Source organism: Aulostomus chinensis, chromosome 23 (genome assembly GCF_037954235.1).
Source record: "Aulostomus chinensis isolate RoL2024-O1b breed Wild chromosome 23, RoL_Achi_v1.0, whole genome shotgun sequence".
In the NCBI taxonomy this organism is placed as follows: Eukaryota; Metazoa; Chordata; class Actinopteri; order Syngnathiformes; family Aulostomidae; genus Aulostomus; species Aulostomus chinensis.
Window position 1 is genome coordinate 10,467,837 of NC_141342.1, and position 19,886 is coordinate 10,487,722.

The 19,886-nt window shown below is 42.8% G+C and overlaps 1 protein-coding gene across 1 annotated transcript in view; it reads left to right on the forward strand.

Annotated features, from left to right (window-relative positions):
• The first annotated feature begins 741 nt into the window (after window positions 1-741).
• Window positions 742-19,886, forward strand: part of LOC147239476 (SH3 and multiple ankyrin repeat domains protein 1-like) — a 31,895-nt gene continuing 12,750 nt past the window's right edge. Inside the window, exons 1-16 of the mRNA XM_086194778.1 lie at window positions 742-1,081; window positions 3,013-3,616; window positions 7,472-7,675; window positions 8,900-8,971; window positions 9,064-9,172; window positions 9,309-9,460; window positions 11,268-11,435; window positions 11,720-11,761; window positions 12,402-12,518; window positions 12,625-12,702; window positions 12,793-12,859; window positions 13,031-13,206; window positions 13,311-13,441; window positions 14,336-14,475; window positions 16,174-16,287; window positions 17,144-17,222. Coding sequence (XP_086050904.1) covers window positions 3,116-3,616; window positions 7,472-7,675; window positions 8,900-8,971; window positions 9,064-9,172; window positions 9,309-9,460; window positions 11,268-11,435; window positions 11,720-11,761; window positions 12,402-12,518; window positions 12,625-12,702; window positions 12,793-12,859; window positions 13,031-13,206; window positions 13,311-13,441; window positions 14,336-14,475; window positions 16,174-16,287; window positions 17,144-17,222 — 2,150 coding nt within the window. The 5' untranslated portion in view covers window positions 742-1,081; window positions 3,013-3,115. The remainder of the gene's footprint in view (window positions 1,082-3,012; window positions 3,617-7,471; window positions 7,676-8,899; window positions 8,972-9,063; window positions 9,173-9,308; window positions 9,461-11,267; window positions 11,436-11,719; window positions 11,762-12,401; window positions 12,519-12,624; window positions 12,703-12,792; window positions 12,860-13,030; window positions 13,207-13,310; window positions 13,442-14,335; window positions 14,476-16,173; window positions 16,288-17,143; window positions 17,223-19,886) is intronic.

Genomic DNA, 19,886 nt, shown 5'->3' on the forward strand with positions numbered 1-19,886 from the left:
TCAATCAGCCTCGTCCCCTCTTGATGTCTTTGGACTGTGGGAAGAAGCTGGAGTACCAGAGAGAACCCACACAGGAACAGGGAGAACATGCAGACTCCACACAGAAAGACCCCGTGCTTGAGCTGGGACTCGAACCCAGAACCTTCTTGTTGTGATGCAACAGTGCTAATCAAAGCACCACCGTGCCGCCTTGTTCATTCATTAGATTCCCAATTGTCTCCTCTGTCTATCTACTTTGCCTCTCTTGGTTCAAACACTTGGTTGTATTTGCGTTCCAGTGGTCCACCCCGTCACTCTCTGAGCATATTTACAACTCAATCATGGTCAGCTCTCTCGGTTGTGCCTATCATTTGCTCAGAAAATGTGCAACAAGCAGACTTCCTTTTGAGCAATGAGACACGAAGTGATCATAAGTGCATTGCTGCTGATGCATTCTACACAGAGGACTTTATAATAACCACTTTTAACACATTTTTCTCTGCGGCAGCTACCATTTTTATCCTTTGTATTGTATTGAAGCACGAAGCAATCATAGCTGCAAGATTTTGTTGCAGCTTTTTTTTTTTTAATATACATTTACCACTTTACAGTATGAGATGTCTTGGCTAATCTGTCACTAATTTCTTGTTCAAATTGATCCTAATTCTTCCATCTCAAACCCTAAAACTGAGCCTTAACCCACTGTTTCCAAATCGGGTGGCTCAATACCAAGTCTGAGGGGAGAAGTGAGACCAAGTAAGATGGAACCAGTGTGTTAACCCATAACTCAAATCCTGAGGCTCATAATAATTTATTTGAACTAACTTCCAGCCACCTTGGGGTTGCTATTGACCTCAAAGAGAGGAACAAAACTGAAAAACACTGACAACAAACTGGCAGGCACATTTGCATGTTTCAAGCCAAAAGAAGAAGAAAAAAAAGAAGCAAATAAAAAATTAAGCGCCAGTACTGCTGGCACGACTCTTTTTTAATGTGTGTCTTTGTGGCTCGTGGCTAGCTTGTTCATGTCTACGTTATTATTTATGTCAATTACAGGCCACTGTAAGCTGTGCCAGACAGATGTCCTTGGGCACCAATAGAGGTTGATATGTCAAAACACATAAATCACTCACAGTCCCTTTAACAGCCAATCAGCATCATTCTCCCTACATTATTTGAGTAATAACTGATTGGCTCCTTAACTATCTGCATGTTGGTAATGTGTGACTGAATGAGTCTGCGTCCTAATTTGAGTTGTGTGTCCACTCTTTCGTGTGATATTTTATTGAGTTCCATCTGTCCATCTGAGCATTCTGATATCTCAGACTCCCAACTCACATGATATTTAGAGCACAAACTGCCAGTGAGACAGTGGGAGTTCCCCCTCTGTCATTCACCATCATCACGGCGGCTGTTGGCAATGGTCCAGATCTGCATGATGGCAAATTCCCTGTAACCGCCAAAAAACCAGGACAGAACATATGGAGGCACCAGTTTGCCAAATCTGAAGCCCAAAAGAAGCAACGAAACAATCTTAAAGCAAAAATCCACCCTTAAACATTCTGAACGTGGTGATGCAACTTTTTAATTTTTCGGTTTGATGTCTTTCTTTTGCTCAGTGTAGGAAAAAAAAATTACATCATGTCAAGATTTTTTTTTTCTTTCTCACACAATGTCGAGTCTGTTGCAGGAAATGTTTTCTGTCCCCCTGGATCCGAAGAGCAAGTTCGTCCTCAAAGACTTGCCCAACATTAAACGTCCACAGAGCAATTTACACTTAAAGGAGCCTCAGTTGACCAGAGTATATCCACGATACCGTCTGGATTTTTTAAATTAAGAAGCATCCTTGTTTCTTTTCTAACATAGAAAAACTACGGTAGCACATTCAACAACTGTGTTGAGGACTGCACAGGTAGGACATGTCAGCAGATGTGTTTTCAAAGAAGCAACTTCTCCTCTCCTGGGTCAAAACTCTTCAAACAGGAGCTCAGACCACAACCCCAAAACACACTGCCCTGAAACTGTAACCCAACCTTGTTCATCAAATGTAAGATGGAAAGTTCAAGTGGGCCCACAGCTTCACAGCTATGAATTCACCACCGTGCTTGTGCAGATAGGCTTGGCTTTCTCACTACAGTCTTTAGTCACTTTTAATCAAATCTTGTGGAGTTCAGCTACTGATACGGTTCGTTTGGCTGGTCATGAGAGGACTAACTGTACTCTGGAGGACCACCTCCCACAAGCGTCTCGCCCCGTTTTCAGGAGAACTCTCGAGGCGGTTTGATTGCAGTGAGACCCAGTCGCAGGAGGCAAATCAAGTGCGGAGCATCTCAATAGATTTCAAAATCTGATACTGTTTTAGTTGCAGGTGCCCAGTTAAATTTCTACAAATGTCTCTGTTATCATCAGAATGATCCACCGGGGAAAAACTGCTTTTGACTGGCAGTTTTTTTTTCTTTTCTCTGCAGTACTAAAAATGGCCGTTGGGACAAACTTGCTGAGGATCAAGGTAGCTCCGGGGATACTGAAGACACACAAGGCATAGATCTAAAAACAAAAAACAAAAGCATCACAATACTATCAGTGTCACTGAAATCAACAATGTATAAAAATGTATATGATTCTGAGGGTGGAGTTTTCCTTTAAGGAGCTCACATTAAGCTGTTGGCCCTGGGTTTTGCCTCAGACATAGGTTGGCTATGTCATGATCTTGACCTCATGTGAAGCTAAACGGCATATCCAACTCACTCTCCTCTGCAAAGAACCTGTGATGCAAATTCACAGTTTATATATAGCCTGTCTTTCATCAGCCTGCTATTCCCCGATGCATTCCCAGCGGCTAAATGGAAAATGTGGACCAGCTCTGTGCTCATTCACACATGTGGACTTATTAACATTGTCTGTGGCTTTTTCTATTGTTGCACGTCTCTTTAACAAACTTAAATTACACACATTCTAACTTTTCCATGTTCACACCATGAAATGATGTTTAATGACCAAAGTTTACTCGTTTCTCTGCCTTTTTCCCCACAGCATGTTTCTAAGGATGAGGCCAGTCTCATGGGATAGCCATGTTTTGTCTCCATGACAGCTATGTCACTCAGCCTTCTCTGCAGTGACCCCTGCACACCAAAGGATGCTGGGAAATAACGAGCACTTTTATCCCGGTCAGGATGACAAAGATGGGGAGGATGAGGAGGAGGAAGAGGAGCAGGGGAGAGAAAACAGAAAAGGGGAAGTTGGACGTGACACCGAGAATGGAGGGTTAGAGGGTCTGGAGGAGAAGGAAATGACGGGAGGCCGACAATCCTGGGAAGGGAAAGGTGGCGAGGTGGTGAAACCAGCAGCCATTGTGGTTGGCAGACAAAGAGCAGACAGGCCAATACGGCCAGCCAACCTGGGCACCAGGGGTCTTGCTTACATGTCGAATCAAGCCCCTCTACATCATCAAACAGCCAATAAGCAGCAGCAGCAGCATCTCATAGGGGCCAATCAGCAGACTCATCACGCAGGCCTGAATGCACTGCAGAAGAGACGAGCGCTCATGGAGCGTAGCATGACCACAATGGCGCCGCTGGAGGACACCTTCATGACCATGATGGTGTTCCGCGTTGGAATTCCCGACATCAAGCAAACAGTAGGTGCATAGTTCTATGAAACACACTGAAGATCTGTTAAGTATGTCTATCCCATATGGAACCCCGGAGAGGACAGGGAGAGAGGAAAAAAATCAGGTTGGAAGTTTGGCAAATTGTGTCATATAGTATTAACATGCTTTCTGGCGGGCTTTAACCAGTTGAAGGACCCTGGACGTGCTTGGAGAAGCGATGGAAGAGTCATGGAGGAATTTTTAGAAAGTTTTCTTTCATACACTTTTGAGGTGTTTATCAATTCAGTTTGAAGTTCACACCAATACTCTCAACCAGGGCTGTAAAGTCACAGTAGTACTCTAACCTTGGTACTAAGTACTCTCCTCAAACGTCTCTCAGTTACCTTGACAACTGTAGCCACTGGCAAGCATGGATGTAATGTCATTATATTTTTGCAAATTTTGCAAAAAAACGAGTGGAGTCTCTCAGATTTCAATGACCCACGAGTACACCAATGATTATTTCCACTTTATTTTTCAGTAATTAATTCCTTTTTTTCCTCTCTATGTTATATCCGGGACTCCATTATTAAATCCTCAGTTGAAACAGGTGTACTTCTCCTAAATGAAAACTTGGGGAAAGTTGAGTCACATGAAGGATTAGGGTACACAGGTCACTTCTCACTGTCTAAAACTTCCATCCATCCATCCATCCATCCATTTTCTTCCACTTAAGGGTCGTGGGGGGGTCTGGAGCCTATCCCAGTGGCCTTCAGGGGAGAGGCGGGGTTCACCCTGGATGAGTCACCAGTCCATCACAGGGCCAACATAGAGACAGACAACCATTCACACTCACAGTCACACCTACAGTCAATTTAGAGTATCAATCAGCCTCGTCCTCTCTTGATGTCTTTGGACTGTGGGAGGAAGCTGGAGTACCAGAGAGAACCCACGCAGGCACAGGGAGAACATGGAGACTCCACACAGAAAGATCCCGTGCCTGAGCTGGGACTGGAACCCGGAACCTTCTTGCTGTGAGGCAACAGTGCTGACCACTGCACCACCGTGCTGCTCGCCTGTCTAAAACTTAAGAAGGTTTTTTTTTTTTTTTTAAAAAGGCCAATCACATAATTAAAAGTTAGGAAGTTCTGTGTGGAATAAAATCTCTTGTGCAAACAGGGGCACTGACTGGAGGTCTTTCCAAAAGAGGAAGTAGTTCAAGCCCCTCTGGTATTACTACCTCAGAGAGAGCGAAATAGCTTCAATCCCACAAACAGAATTTTACAGATTAGTGAGAAAATTAAAACAGTAATAGGTTTGGTTGAATCAACATGTTGTGATTCAGAGCTTATGATTATACAGATAAAACTTGTGTTATATTGAGAGGTATCATCCAGATTTATGTATTTGTTTGGTTTCGCCTTGCCATCAATAATTTGTTAACAATACAATTGCATCTTTTCTGCTTCTCATTTCCACTTACACCTGCTGTGACTTTCTTCAAATGCTTTGAAAATGAAACTATAACAAGTTTTTTTGCTTGACTTAACATCTGTTAAAAATCAACTGCAAGACTACAACCAAGGGGATGATACATTTTTCACACTTGGCAAATAGTGTACAAAGTTATACAAGCTCACCTCATTCAGAGCGTTTTCATTCCTGTCATCCTATAAACCCAAAGATGGGTCCCAGAGGGAAGGAAGACAAAGCAGGGAGCTCGACTTGCGTTGAGCAACTTGCGATGGCAGACTTTTCTCAGTCCTAAACACCATCAAAGCCTACGCCTAAGAGTCAAATGCGGTCACATTTAGTTTCCAAAACTGAGATTGGTTCCAATTCGCACTTGCAGCAGCTCTCGGCTGTATTGTGAGTGGGTGCGAATTGTCCAGCCCACACTTACCATATCCAGGTGAGAATGGGTGCACCCATGTAATCCCTCCCCATCATCTTTTCTCGATTATCAACTCCCTGAACATACCGACTGTTCTACATGTCAGCTAATCTGTCCTCAATGTAACAGTAATTGCTAATTATCTAATAGGTTTTTAATGAGTTTGGGGAGAGCTGGGTAAGAGAGTGCTGCTGGAAAGGAAAGGAGTATGTGGAAGGCATCTGGGCTCTCAGGTCTCCTCCAGCCATCGGTATCATATTCAGCTCAGCACCCCACAACTCACTGCTGAAATATTACTGAGCTGAAATAGAGATGAAAGAGTGTAAAACAGAGTAAGCGTATGCCACTAGGAGAAAGCAAAGAGGTCCATATTGCATTTTAGAAAACCCTAATACTGTACGGTAAAGAGCTATGAAGCTCTCCTGAGCAGGGACAAGTAATGCCAGAAAGATCTCAGAAAATCCTTGATCGTGGGAGAAAAGTGTCATACATGACATTAGTCTGCTCTCATAGGGATTTGCCACTCATTCTCTGTCTCTCTCTCTCTCTCTCTCTCTCTCTCTCTCTCTCTCTCACACACACACACACACACACACACACACACACACACACACACACACACACAAGCCCATAAGAACGCACGTATACTTTACAACTACCTCATAGACGCGCACATACACACTCACATCCTCATCATGTGGTTTACCTCCCAGGGACCACTGAGATATTGCTACGGCAACGGGTGCCTGCCTCCACTAATGAACTGGTTGCCATGCCAATAGATTTGGTTACAGGAAAGAAATAGTGCAACCTAGTGGGGGGAAGCAGAAGAAGGGGGTGGCTCAAAGGGGGTAGGTGGGGAGCAGGGGACATGAAAATGTGCTGAGCTGTGCAGTTCTGCACAGTTCTGCTGGCTCAAAGATGAAATAAGAAAAGAAAAACACTCTTCCTGGAGGGAAACAAAAAAAAAATGGAATGATGTGAGGAAATGGTGGTGCACAAATCACCATAAAAATCTTTAGTTAAATGTAATACCACGGTATTTCTTGTGGGCAGCGAGTCTCGACCCCACAAGGAGCTTTTTTTTTTTCTCTAAAGAAATGAGCTCTCGTTCCTTTAGATCATTCTGCCGAGGTCAAAGAAGCACGCACTTATTCCAGTAATAGTATAATGATAGAAACGCGTTCATATTCTGAACACTCCACATTTCGCACTCATTCATCCTTTAATAACTGATGTTTAAACTGTTATGTTACATAATTAACCCATAACAGTAAAAACGCTTTTGGCTATTTTTGTCTCGTATTGTTTTTTAATGAGCCGTATGATTAGATGAGTGTATCCCCAAATTACCACGCAATCACCCATCAGCTTCAGCGGTGCAGGTAAGAGGCAAACAAGGCAGAGGACTCAACATGACGCAGACCTTCACGTATTTGATTCTCAAGTAAAGGAATAAAGAAAGACATGAGATCATTCTGTTCATTTGAAGGAGACTCGGCTGTTTCTGAGGTTGGTGCACTTCCTGTGTTCAGTCCTATTACCGGCACCTGAATTCCTCTTTCGACTTTCCATACTAAATTATTGTTGTGTTGTTGTTGTTGTTTTTTAACATTTTTACAGTTTCTGTTCACACTTCTCATTTCTCATTCCTTTAGTTTTTGATCTCCTTAACGCTGCTACTTAATAAAAGTACGAAAATAACCACCAAAGTTTACTTGCTTCCCATCATGTCTTCAGTTATGAGCTATACACGAGCCAGTTTCTAAGGGATGACAGCACAAATCATTATTTCAGGATTTTGAGTTTTATTCTCCAAAAATTCGAAATATTTAAGCGAATGCAGATTTGTTTGGTTGTGCTGAAAACGTTGAGAATGTCACCAGGTATGACAACATGTTTTTCCAGGTAGCTACGAACCTTACTTTGGATGTCACACCAGTCCACTCTGAGTGACTCTGTGAAGGCCTAAGAAATATAAGCACATCTTCCCCTCCTTCTGCTCTCAGCGGTGTCTCCAGTTCGACCAGGACTGCACGGTGTGGAACGCCAAACAGCAGATCATTTGCTCCCTCAGTGAGTCCTTGTGGGATGCTTATAACTATGGCCTGTTCCAGCCGGCTGGAGAAGGACGAGATGCCAAGTTCCTGGAGGAAGAGAGGGCCCTGAGAGACTACTCCCAATCTTTTGAGAAAGGGGTTCCATATCTGGAGGTACAGAGATGGACGATGGCAATGTTGTGCTGCCCTCTCCCTCAGCTCTTCCATCACAACATAAAAAAAATGAAATTTTTAAAGTTTTATTTAGCTATTTTGATTTTAAAAAATCTTTTCTCTAAAACTGACAACTAAAATTACAGATAATGCAGGTAAAACTACATTGGAATGAGCATTATTTTTAACACAGCAAATAGATTTTGACAAAAAACAACAACAACTATCCAAGTCATGATTCAATTCCTTCTCTTGTATCATTTATCCTTCAATTTCTCTCCTTCTCTCCACTATCTGGGAAATGGTTAATGAGATGATGTCATGCTGGAATAAAATTATCTCACAGTGCCCTCTGGCGGTGAAGCTCATGTAATAGTTGACAAACTGGGTGGGGCTGAAAGAGTAAACTGCACTCAGAACCAAGGCTGTTTAGGTTTTTTAAGCTTTCAGATGAGGACACATCTGTGAAGCGGGATGTCCCCGCTCATCTGTACTTGTATATAACAGGAATAAGCCAAGTTTTAGCCAATTGGGTGCGTAATTTAACAACCAGTGGTTGACAAAGGAGATGGATGCTTTTTATGTTGCACACTCTCACAGTACAATGTATTTTACTACGATGATGAAGCTAGATTCCACTTTAACAATCAAAACTCCTTTGATGCTTGAATAGGGCTGCTGCCTTCTTGTATGTGGCTCAGTTCAAGAGCCAGTAAGGAGCTTGTAAACATTCGGTCTCTGTTCATCCAGTCAGGGGGGTGTTGCAGGCGAGGCCTCCCTTTTAAGAGCTAAATGGTACTTATTTATTCATCTCTCTGAGGGATGTTATGTCTATGAGTCACGAGTGGCCATATGCATTATGTTAGCACCTCTATTCTTGTATTTTTTATTTTATTTCTCTTCATTTTTTAAACTTTTTTTTTAATTCATTTGATCCTATCTGGAAATATAGGGCTATATTACTATTTGTTTCTTCCTTAAAGCTCCAGAAATCCTGACTGCTCTGTGAAATAGAATTACCTACCATTCAAATTCATACTATCTCTTTACTTTCTCTTTCTAAATATGTTTATTGACACTTTATGGAGGAAATTTTATGCAAATGAATAACTCAGTTATTCATTAAAAAAGTAGATTACTGTCAAATATTTTTGTTATATATATATATATATGGACTTAAATACGAAGGATGAATTATGCTTTGAACATTTTTTGTGTCCTCAGTTTAGATACAAAACCCGAGTGTATAAGCAGACTAATCTGGATGAAAAGGCCCTATCCAAGCTCAGCACAAAGGTATTTTTTTCTTATCTGTTGATCGTTGCTCGTGCAAAAGTAATCATTTCCATTTATTGACATCTTTTCCCTTCTTTTTCTGCCCGTCTCAGGCCAGCCTGAAAAAGTTCATGGATTACACTCAGAATGGAACGGTAGAGAAAATGGTAAAAGTCCTTGATAAAGGGCTCGATCCAAATTTTCATGACCCTGACAGTGGAGGTGAGTTTATACTAACTGTTGCTGTGCAGAGTTAGTTTGTGACTCTATTGGCTTTTAAATTGATGCAAGAGATGATGAAGTTATGTGAAGTAATAATAACCTTCCAACCTGACCTCCACCTCCCTCTGTGGACCAGAGACCCCCCTCACTGTGGCGGCACAGTCGGGGGCAGCAGTGGAGGGCATCAGGGTTCTGGTTCAGGGAGGCGCTCACTTGGATTTCAGGAGCAGAGACGGCCTGACAGCAATGCACAAAGCTGTTCGGGTTCACAATCATGCAGGGCTGTTGGTAAGGACTGTGCGTTATATTTACGAACAAGTAGAGCAGATGAAGTACAAGCGTAAAATGTTAGAGTTCAGATAAAGTAGATAAGCAGGAAAAGTCTACATGAAGTACATGAATACAAATGTGTCCCAACCTCAAATGAGAAACAGAGCGTGTTCATATTGGTTCATATTTATGTTTTCATATTCTCCCTCGTATCTGTACAAAGAGAAGGTCCTCTCCCTATATGCTGCACTGCCATGTAGCCCGAAAACAACAAACAAGCATTGCCTCCACCTTCTGAGGGTATCAACACATACCAGGCACCAGGAAACACAAGGGGAAAATATACTGTCAAAATATTACATGACATATCAGTTACACAAAGCCCCCCGATGGCCACTGTAGTTTTTCCCTCTCCTCTCAGAAAGGGATAGAAGCTGCACCCACACAACTTAAAGGTTGGTGGATCTCAAAAAGTGAGAAATAATTGCGTTGTGTTGAGAAGGGGCTTTTATTTCTACAACAATGAATAATCAGGAAACCAGCAGGTGCATTTTCATATCCTGACTAATGGGGAATACTGCAAGAATTACCATAGAAACCAAACTCACACAAACTGCAACACCAAATATAACACCACATACAAATCCCAGTTATTAGCATTTTTCCAGAGATGATGCCTTGTTGTAGACAATTAACTCTGTTGCTCTGGCAACTATGATTACAACATTAGCAAAAGGCCCTTTTTACAGAAATATTCAGACGTGTTTTTGTTGCAGGCTAAACAACACAGGTGTAAATAATGGCATTAACTATGGCTGTGTTCCGCCTGGATGGAGCCAGAGCTCTGGTATTGTGCATGCTGGTTCTCTTGGTGGTAGAGACACACTTAACACAGCAGGGCCTGTTATTGTTATTGCTAGGACCGCTAGCTATACATTCATGAAACTAGGTAGGATGAGGAAATCGTTGTCTGCCCTTCGTATGCCCTTTTTTTCATCGTCAGCTTTCCTGCTAAGAGTTTCTGATGGTGTCATTGTTCTCTTTTTGACTAAAAATGTTCAGCTAAATTCTCTCTCCAGACACATAAATGCAAACATCCACCACGCGCACACACACACACACACACACACACACACACACACACACACACACACACACACACACACACACACACACACACAAACTACATACATAACAAAAGGGTTACTAAAGCAAAAGAATGTAATTCTGATTGTCAAGTCAGTGAGCTAATTATTTCGAATGAGTCTGAATTCAATGCATGACAAGGAGGCAATCAATCGTTCTCAAAATTAACCCACTGATTATTCACAAAATGAAAGAGGATAATAAAACAGTTGGTTGACAGCACTGCGTGACACATGTCATCTCCCACACATTGATAAGGACATTAGCCTCATTAGCACTCGCCACGCATTCCTTAATGCTGCTCTAAACCAGACATTTGCACAACAACCGAGGGTCTATTTTTTCTGGCTGCCCTACACCATCACACCATTAAATCACAGGCAGTAGAGTGTGGACTGACAGCAAGACATGCCTAACACTATTTTATTGATAAACTTAACAATTTAGGCTTCGATTATACCTTTTTTTGGGGGGGATTATTTACATTTGTGGCCCTACATCTAATGGCTGAAAAATATTGGTCCAAAGCCAAACTTAATTGTGAACCCCTGCGCTAAACTTAGGCATTCTTCCTTTAAATTCATTGGTTCAGGATATATTTCATTTTGCAAAACATGTCTAGCAGAGAGAACATATATTCCTGTACATATTTGAAAAGTGCTTTGCTTTTTCCTGCCAGGCTCTCCTGTCATTGGGAGCGTCACCAGACTACAAAGACCGCTGTGGCCTGACCCCATTGTACCACACTGTACTGACAGGTGGCGACACTTCCTGCTGCGAGACTTTACTGTACTATAGGGCAAAGCTGGGGACGAGGGATGAGAATGGCTGGGATGAGTCTCACCAGGTACCAAAGCACAGTCTCTTATTGAGATTTATGATGAAGCAGCCTTTCTATCTTTATATGTGCTCATTTCCATACGGTTTCCTTTCATATTTTTATGTAAAACATCTCCGGTCTTTGTGTCTCTTTATGTCTCAACCTCAGCCAACGCACCGACATGTCCCTGGAGTCACACCTCTGTGGTGGATGTCATAACATCACCCTTAGTTTGTCTCAGCATTTTTTCACAGCCCTCATTCACTCATCTCTCCATTCTCTCTCCTTCCTCCCCTCCTTTCTTTCCATAGCACAGGGATGAAGAAGAGTTTGGAATGGAAGAAATACATAAGGTACCCTTCATCCTGCCATTTCATTCTCCTCATCAGCCTTTCAGAGTCAAAGGCAGAGAGTTGTGATAAAGACAGACGTCATGACAGTAGTTCCCTTAAACCTGTTCAGATGTGAGTCATCTCGGTTCAGTTCAGAAAGAGCTCTGAGTAGGATCTCTTTCTTTGTAGATACAGGTGCTTTGCTTACATTATGTCTCTGTGACATTCTGGTGAATTTGCACTTCGAGTCGGTTGTCATGGTATTTTATTTTGGCTTTTCCGTGGTCTGTGTTTTCTTTCTTTACTTTGTATGTATCTTGTGATATTTTAGTCTCTGCAGAAAAATATGAGGAAACCTCTCAGGCTGCTGAAGGCTCATTTCTGTTGTTTTAATGTTGTTGTTTTGGGGTTTTTTTGTTTCCCACCATGGTGCAATGTAAATGGCACTGACTTGCTTTTGTGAAACAGTAATTATGGCGGTAAAATGTGGGTCTATTTTCTTTTCTCTGTCTTTGTGCATTTTTTTCCCCCCAAATGTCTTTTCCATTGTCCTCATTCTAATGTCAAAGCCCACATACATCAACCTCTTCTCTTTAACTCATCCTCTTCTATATTTTCTAACAATTTCTGAATATTTCTATCACACTCTTGACATGGAAAGGCTTGCCAGAACGGCTTTGCCCAGCACTTGGAACATCTGCTGTTTTATGGGGCAGATGTCACCTCTCAAAATGCCTCAGGGAATAGTGCTCTTCACATTTCTGCCCTGTACAACAAAGCAAGTAGAAACTGACCCTTTTAATCATAAATTATAACTGCAACCATTGGTATTTGGGATTTTGATAAACATGTGATTTCATCATTATCCCACTCTGATCTGTCAGGAAAGCTGTGTTCGTGTTCTTCTGTACAGGGGAGCGAACAAGGAGGCGAAGAACAAGCACGGTCAGACCCCTTTTCAGGTAACCAACCATCAAATATGATGATGAGACCTGATCATATTCACAATCATATCAATTACAAATGTCACAACAACCATTCTGTGTTTCCAGCTCGCTGCTTTGTCTGGTCATTTTGAACTTGGGGAAATTATCAAAAACCACAAAGACTCTGACATTGGTAAGCCACTTCGTCTGTGTAATCATCTCCAAGCGCTGCCTTTCCTTGCACTCTTTTTCCCTTAAAATCTACCTGGTTTCTTCCTTCTTTTCATCTTATCACATTGCCCCCCCCCCCCCCCCCCCCCCACTCTTTAACCCATAAAACCTGCCATCACACTTCAATCCTTAGTGCCCTTTTTGGAATCGCCAAAGTATGTTCCCAAGCGAAAAGAGAGTTCCCATACCCTGCCTCTTCCCTCACTCCAGTCCCACCCCCTACTGCGCGCTAACAGCGATAACACCATGACCCAGTCCGACCCTCTGGCTATGCCCAACAAGGCTGCAACCAATCCCAACCCTGGTCAGGTACTGAGGTCACGTTGATCTGGTTCATCTGCTGAACCCTCTCCTACATATTGTGTTTTGCTTCTGTTACATCACTCTATGTGGTACCTGGTGTGTTTGTACAGAGTTATCGCAGGGCTTCCATCGGCATGAGAAGCTCAAGCAGCCCCAGATCTCGCACTCGTTCACCCTCCAGGGGGAGAGGAGGTCAGAGTGACACGGAGGAGAGACACCGGCAGCCGCGAGGAAGACAGGGGTAAGATTGCCTAAAGACCAAGACCATCTCCTGACAGACTACTATCAACTGTATGTGGAGAATTTCCAGTCAGGAATTGCAAAAAATGCAACATGCAATTGAAGTTAATGTTATTTTTCTGGATAAGTCATAACACGATGGAACAAACTGAAACTTGTCCTAAGTGAAGACTGTAGGAAGGAACAACTTATCACACATTATCCAGTGAGGATGAATGCGAATATATGAATCAACCGTTGACAGTCCATCTGATCGAACAGTTTATTTACAACCACGAGTGTGTGGTACAGAGTCATCCTCAGGGAACCACGAGCATCCATCACATAGATGTGCAGGTTTGAAGGGAAACCTTTGACCTGACAGTGATGATTCAGGGAAAGTGGATCACCAACTTTCATCACAATCCATCCAACAGTTGCTATCTCAGTTCAGACCAAAGGGAGGACCAGTTACATCCCATAAGCTCTGCCTGCTAACGTGGCTGAAAATCAGTTGAATGAAATGTATGCTACTGGCTTTATCCAGTTACTTTTCTTTTAAATTAGTGTACAACACAGTTGTCTGTTTGCATGCTTCTTTTGGTTCATTGTTAATACATTACATGATCCATTAATTCCTCCTGTACTGAAAGCTAAAGGCATTAGTGTGTACGTATAAGAGGTGGAACTCGCCTGTCTGTGCTAGAATTGTTGACACATTCAAACACTGTTCCTTGACGATGAATGCTAGACAATGTGGGCTGACACAAGATGGCTGCATGTATTCTTGATGTGAGAATGAATGACTGGTGTGACTCAATGTATTCTAACAAGCTGTATGTTGTCACACTCTGTCTCACTTGTTTTACAATGTGAAACGCAGTCTCATCATGCAGTTCCGTGTCTCTGTCTTTAGTGCAAGCTCAGCCGGTGGTGGGGGAGGTCAGATGAAGCGAATGTACAGTGCAGTACCAGGGCGGGTGTACGTGGCCTCTCGAGCCCACTCTGCTAGTGGGGACAGAGAGCTCTCACTCAACAAAGGGGACAGAGTTAAAGGTGAGACCAGGCCCCCAAAAACTGTGACACGACATTCAACATTATGTTGATGGTACACTGACCCGTGGATAGAGGCGGAAAGTAAGTATTTATACCTGAGTAATATCTTGACTTGACTATTTGCATTTTGGGGACATGGACAGTTTTACTTTTCTGAATTTCACGGAAATGTTTTCCTCTTTACTGTGTTAGATTTATCTGAACCCATCAGTGACTAGTTACTTTGTAGAAAAAGATTTAGCATCGAAAACTTGGCAAAACCTGATGTAGGTGATGTACCTTAAGTTTGAGTCCTACCAACTTCAAGAAGACATACCCGGTAATCAGACAGTCAACTGGAACACACACACCACCGTAGCATATTCACCTCAAGAGGTCATAGGTTCGAGAACTGAAGATTCCCAAGCACTGGAATACACACATATTATGTTGCTTTACTTTTGATAATTACGTTAACTCAATATAAATATCAAAAACTACCGTACTGCTGGCTTGTAGTACTACTCAAAGCTAGCTTTAAATTTGAATACGGTAAATATGTTAATGGCGGAGGCAGGGGGAGAGGAAGAGAAAAAGACTAAAATGAGTCTTATGCACTTCTTCAGTCAGTGTGATGCTAACTCTTAGCAACGGAATTTCAACACAAATGCCGTGGGTCCAGTCATGTAATCTCTACAAACAGATTCGTCATAAGAATATAGAATCTGCTGGCAAAGGAGAAAATATCAGGAAAGGGAAGCTTCTGGTTTTGGTTTTCTCTCTGACTATTTTTGGCCAGTCGCGTTAGAGGGGCCTCGGTCATGTCCACGTAAACGATGTGGAGAGCAAAAGAAATGGAGCGCATTAGCTGAAATGCAGGGTCGGAAAAAAATGGTTGTAGTTGTAATTGTTTTAATTAGCTAACCAAGTTTAAACTGGTGATTTTAGAAACTGTCTGTGTCTTTAGAAACTATTTTTTATCTTTCAACTCAATGCAAACATCTCAAGTTGCTATATGGGCTATTAACAGTAAGCAGAGGATGTAACATGCAAGTCCTGGACCAGATATCAATTGACTAACCCAGAACCCCACATTACTGGCCCTTGCTCCGAAAGGCTCACTCATCAGACATAGCCGAGGGGGTCAAAGATTGTCAGTTATCTAATTTATAGGAAACAAGAAGGATGTCACAGTGAAACCAAGTCTTTTTGTCCTCATGTTTGCATTCTTAGTCTTCAAAATTAGTTCTTTCACTTTGAATCTTAAAAACTATCAACGTAGCAGCTGTGAATAAATCAGCACCCTGAGTTGCGGAGGCAGCCGCTGCTCAGCTAAGCTACGTAATGCTGCTTTGAAGATTTATGCTGTTGTTTGGTTGTTTCTGTTTCCTGCGACTCAACTCTTGGTGTGTTTAGGTTTAGGTGTTCTGTGGATATTTCTAGTGCCGTTGTAATAAGGTTTGATGCAGAGGAAAATACACATAAAAACAGCAATGAAGATATGTTCACCGGGGAAGAGAGGATTGTAAACAAGAGAAATGAGAAGTGCCTGCAGCCACGTCCAGTCATCGCAAAGCAATACATGCTTCTATCCATTCTCAGTGGATCCTCCAGTGTTATTGTAGAAAATGTAGTTAAAAGTTAAACTCCAGTTATATCTGTTTCTCCTCATCTCTACATATATCTCAATTAAATTCTATATATCTCTCCATGTCTCAGTGTTAAGTGTAGGAGAGGGGGGGTACTGGGAAGGAACGGTGAAAGGTCGCACAGGCTGGTTTCCCTCCGACTGTGTGGAAGAGGTGGCAGCTCTCAGCAGGGACAATCGATCAGGTAAGACAAAACATTATTGATGGGAGAAATTCGGTTTGGATAGTTTGGAGATCAGTAGCATTACTGGTAACGATAATGCATTCATTTTTTGGTTTTTATTCCTGATTCTTCGCTCTTGACTCACAATTTTGTGCATTGCATGAAAAACTTTTAACAACTTTTCGTAAGTTTAAGTTACCCTGGGGGTTGTTATATTCAACAAACGAAAAAGCATTCAAGGAGAATACCTGTATCTCTCGCTGCAAAACACATGATAATTCACCTGTCATTAAGACCCGCTCCCTTAATGCTCTGCTGCTAACATCAGCAAGCAATCAGCGCACAGACACAAGAACAATGGAGGCCGTCAGTGTTAGAACCATAACCAAAGATGGTCTTCACAACTTTTGGAGAAAGCCGAGTTGACTGTGTGGCCCGGTGCACAGTTTAATCCACCGGAGACATTTGGCGCTGTTGAAGTGTAGTTTAGAATTTGGCTGTTAGCCAACTTCTCAGGAACTAGTAAAGTAAAACCAGATGCGAATCAAAATGGCTCATGGCTTATGGCGTTCTGAGCTCAGGATGTCTGAGTGTATTTTGTAGCAGCTATGAAGTGCGATTGGCTCTTATGCGTTCACGGGCGGGTCTGAGTGATGGGTCAGTTGCACAGCACATGTAAGATGGGAGAGAGGCAGTGTTAGGACATGGGTTGCATCATAACCCATGCTAGAATTATTTTTGAAGTTACTGTAATCGGCAGCAATTCTGAACATGTTGAGGGAGACAGAAGAAGAGAAGAGAAGGTTAAAATAGATTCGATTCACTTGCACAAAAAGTCACGGCTGGCGTAATGTTTGTGCCCACATTTGCTTTGCAGAGACACGCAGTGAGAAAGCCAAGAGGAAGCTTTTCCGTAATGTCACTGTTGGAGCTTACGATGGCACTGATGGCCCAAGGTAAGAGTCCACTGACAGCTGGCTATGATTGTCACAGTCTGTGGTCATTCAAATGAATGGCAATGACAAAAAAAAGTTTTGAGGCCATGACTTTCATCTGTCAGCTTAAATCTGAGACTGGCAGTGAAGAGAAGAAATGGTGAAAAGGGAAGTCTTAACTGTGTCTGTCTAAAATGTGACTCTAGCTTGTTTTTAGGGCTGAACTGGGACAAGAAATTTATCCCAAAGTTGATGTCCTGAATTTGACTATGACGCCCCCAAAGAAAGACTGAAGCTGCATAATGAGAGAGATGAAATCAAGAAGGATTAAGAGCGAGGACATATGGTGTTTACCTTCAAAAAAGAGTGATGAATTCACTGCACTGAATCCTAAAATAAACAGTGGCCTCCCGTGAGTGTGACACAGAGATGAGTGATCAGATCAGTGTGTGAGTGAAGTCCTTTGACGGTCCATCCACCAGGTCTGATCCTGCCTATGTGTTAGTCTTCTTTGCACCGTCATCTGTCCCTAGGTGTCCACCAGCCTGCTGCCCAATGCAAGCCTCTTGTGACCTTGAATAGGACACCAGTTAAATAAAAATGAGATTAGCTGCATCCCCTGGATATGTTTCTAACCGGTTCAAAATATTAATGTAGGTAGCAACTGGACCATCTGATTTGTGGTTTATTACAGTCGTGGACCCAAATGTTTTGTGTGTGTGTGTGTGTGTGTGTGTGTGAGAGAGAGAGAGAGAGAGAGAGAGAGATGCGCGCATCTATTTTATGCTGATCCTCAACAGTTCTTGTTCTTTATTATTTTGAGGTGTGAACACATCAGCGCAGCACAAAGAGCAGCCATGTCGTTTTCTGCTCTGCCCCTTTTGGCTCCACCAGATGAACACACTTGTCATCCACACACCTCATTCTCCTCTCTTGTGTTTGTTTACACTGAATAATGATACAATAAGGGGGAGGTGTGCCCAGCCTTGTGCAGAGGATGCTATTGCTATTACCCCAGTTAATCTGTGAATATCACCTCTGCATGTTCATATATCCTCTTGCTGATGAGTCAAGGGGAAGCATTGTTACATCCCTGAGCTAGCAAGAGGAACTAACCCCTGGGGTTTTACAGCCTCTTACACACTGGCGGACATCACCCTTGTGGCTGAGCGGCTCTTGCTGTCATTCAAAAAAAGACATTCTCTTTATTACAGCTGTGGTTGTGTGGTAAATGGAAATAGAGCCACTGGGGTCATATTACCTGTGTTAAGCTGGTTAAGCGTAATTGCAGCTCTGTGGTGAAGTGGTGCTCAATTAAGAGCAAGGTGATCCAGCGCGTGTTCCCTCACTGTGGCTACGGCATTTGGGAGAATGTCAATTACTGTTTCAGAGAGGGGTAGAGAGAGGAAGAGTGTTTGTTAGCTTGTGTGGAGATGACAGCTCTGCATTAGAAAAGAGGAGGGAGCAAGTTAGCACCTGTGTGTATGAGTAGATCTAGGGTGGTAATCAGCTGTGTACAATAGTCAGCTCTCTCTGTCTCTGTCTGTGCCGCCCCCCGTATCCCCATCCTTCAGATTTACTCCTCCATTCCCCTATTCAACCTCTCTTCCTCTCATTTATCATTCACGCTCATTATGACATCTCTAGTATTCTCTCCTCGTCTGTTGTTCACATTTGCTCTCTCTCTTGTCTCAAGTATGCAGGGCGCAGACCAGCACACTCTTCCTCATTCCCCACCTCACCCCCTCTCTTTCTCTCTCACTCTCTCTCTCTCTTTCTCTCTCTCTCTCTCCTCGGCTCTCGCGGCTCTCTATGCCTGAGCTCTCGCTGGAAGACCGGGAGGAGGAGGAGGGAGGAGGAGGAGGTGGTGGTGGTGGTGGTGGTGGTGGTGGTGATGGTGGAGAACGCATGCGAGAGAGGAGGAGGGGGGGACATGGCAATGGGGGGATGCGGAGAGAGAGATTCCTCTCTCTCCCTCTCTTCTTCGTGGCCGTCACTGGGCCCCAGAAACAGGAGCGTGTGGTTCATTTACAGGTAGCGGCTGTTTCCTCATTCATTGGCTGGCTATGGATGTGAGGAGAGGACAATGGAGAGAGGGGAGAGGTAGATGATGCTACTGACAGGCCGTGCCTTTTCAAGACAGAATAATATGTTATATATTCTGTGTGTGTGTTTCTGTGTGTGTGTCTCTGTGTATGTGTGTGTGTGTGTGTGTATATGTGTGCATGTATATGCTTGTCTTAAATTTGTATTTTTCCTATGCATGTGAATATCCATTTGACAAAAATGTGTGTTGAATGGAGACTCTGCAGCATGTTTATTTCTCTGTCTTCCGCTCTGTATGTGTGTGTTAGTGTGTGTGTGTATGTGTGTGTGTTAGCGCGCGAAAGGGAGCACATATTGATGCGTTTCAGTCAGACAGTGTGGGTGTATTTCATTCTCTTTGAGTCATGATTTCTTTAAGCAGATATTTTTCATTCACCAGAACATTCCACCCATTTATTCCTCCATAATGCTATCATATCTTTCACGTTTCCCATTATGTAATTAAGGATGTGCGTTATTTTAACTGTATTAAAAGGATGAAAGTGAGTCAAGTCAGAAAGTGGCAAGTGTGTCAGCTCCTTTTTTGGGCTCTAATCTGAGATACTGGTCATTTCTGTGCATGTCTTTGTGTGCATGCGC